This window comes from Octopus bimaculoides, chromosome 2, assembly GCF_001194135.2.
Source record: "Octopus bimaculoides isolate UCB-OBI-ISO-001 chromosome 2, ASM119413v2, whole genome shotgun sequence".
In the NCBI taxonomy this organism is placed as follows: Eukaryota; Metazoa; Mollusca; class Cephalopoda; order Octopoda; family Octopodidae; genus Octopus; species Octopus bimaculoides.
In genome coordinates, this window is record NC_068982.1 from 34,978,108 (window position 1) to 34,979,834 (window position 1,727).

Genomic DNA, 1,727 nt, shown 5'->3' on the forward strand with positions numbered 1-1,727 from the left:
TACATATATATATATATGTGTGTGTGTGTGTGTGTGTGTGTGTGTGTATGTATATATATATATATATATATTAATATATGTAGTAGCATGTAGTAATAAATAATTGTCTCTGCGCGTTGCTAGAGACAGTGTAAAATTATTTTATGTGGTGATAAACTTTATGTTGGATGCAATAAATTACAAATGAGTGACGTTTTTGAAAGAATATATATGTGTATTATCAACCTAATAATGCATATTTGGAAAATATTGTTCTAAACAATTCGTGTTTACAAGATGAGTCTAAGTCTTATTGTCAGCCGAATTGTTTTATATTATAATAAAAATAATCTTACATGAAACTGAAGTACCTTTAGTAGAGTACAAATTTATTATTCTTCCATATCAAAATCATCAAAGGTCCTTCCCAAGTCCAGTTTCGGGGATTCTATGGTGTATATATTCTCTCCTCTGCCCCTAGAAGGATTACTTGATTTTTGACAGTCTAGAGTAGTAGCTCTTGACCTTTTTACTACCACGCCTCCCCTAGGAATTTGTCTTCTTCACGCTCCTCTTGGATCCATGAATAAATTTCCCTCCCAGATTTTATATAAAATCTAAAATATGTTTTTATTCTTTTTAATTAAATATGAATTAGTCACATTATACAAAATATGTATAATTTTATATATAATCACATTATACAATAAGTGAGATACTTGGCACTGCTTCTTAGCTATAAGATCTTGAATGCGTGGTTGAAAGCCAGAGAATGCACAACGTAAGTCCCTTTCAACGTTCAGCCTGTTTCTGTACTTGGTCTTGACAGCAACGAGCGTGGAAAATGCAGCTTCACAAAGATACGTGCATCCAAACATAGTTAAAATCCGAAGAGCCTGATGTGAGATGAGAGGGTAAACTAGAAAGTACTTGATCCAAAACATTTCAAGATCCAGTTCTTTGAAGTCTTCCTTAGCTGGTGAGTTAAACTTCAGCTCAAGAAACTTTTGCACTTCATCCAAAACATCAGTCACTTCACACTGAAATAGGTTCCTGATGAATTTCCAAGTTTCACGCTTTTCCTCTATATCTGGGAAGAATCTGATGAATTCTGTTTTCAGGTCAGTTAGATGAGTGATAATTTGTTTCTTTAACTCAGAATCAAGGTTACCGTGAATGAGAGTAGAATCCAAATAACTAAAACTGGTTGTATTTTCCTTTTGAATTCGACATTTCCAGATGTCGAGTTTGGCCATGAAGGTTCGAATGGTGTTGAGGTGTGTGAGAATGTTGATGTTTTCCCCTTGTAGCTTAAGGTCGAGAGCATTCAACGCTTCGATGGTATCCACCAGGTAAGCAAGAGATAGCTGAAAGCTTTTAGACTGGAACTTGTCATGGAGATCTACCTTCTGCTGCAAATCTAGAAATATTGCTACTTCTCGAAGTTCATAAAGCCGTCTAAGCATGTTCCTCTTGGATAGCCGTCATAAGTTCGTGTAAAAAAGCAATGCTTCATGTTCAGATTCCATATCTTTACACAACAGTTCGAAAAGACGACTGTTTAAGGCTCTACTTTTAACAAAGTTGATAACCTTGATAGGCTCGAAACGTAAAAGACTTTTTCACTTCCCGAGCGTTAAAGTCATACATCTGTGTGTTGTTTACACACACGTCTTTGTCTTTTGTTTTTTCTAAATTCTCACTATATATATATATATAGCATATATATATACATATATATATATATA

The 1,727-nt window shown here is 34.3% G+C and overlaps 1 protein-coding gene across 1 annotated transcript in view; it reads right to left on the reverse strand.

Annotated features, from left to right (window-relative positions):
- LOC106879524 (zinc finger BED domain-containing protein 5-like) overlaps window positions 1–1,445 on the reverse strand; it is a 25,397-nt gene extending 23,952 nt beyond the window's left edge. Inside the window, exon 1 of the mRNA XM_014929148.1 lies at window positions 699–1,445. Coding sequence (XP_014784634.1) covers window positions 699–1,445 — 747 coding nt within the window. The remainder of the gene's footprint in view (window positions 1–698) is intronic.
- Window positions 1,446–1,727: the final 282 nt, after the last annotated feature.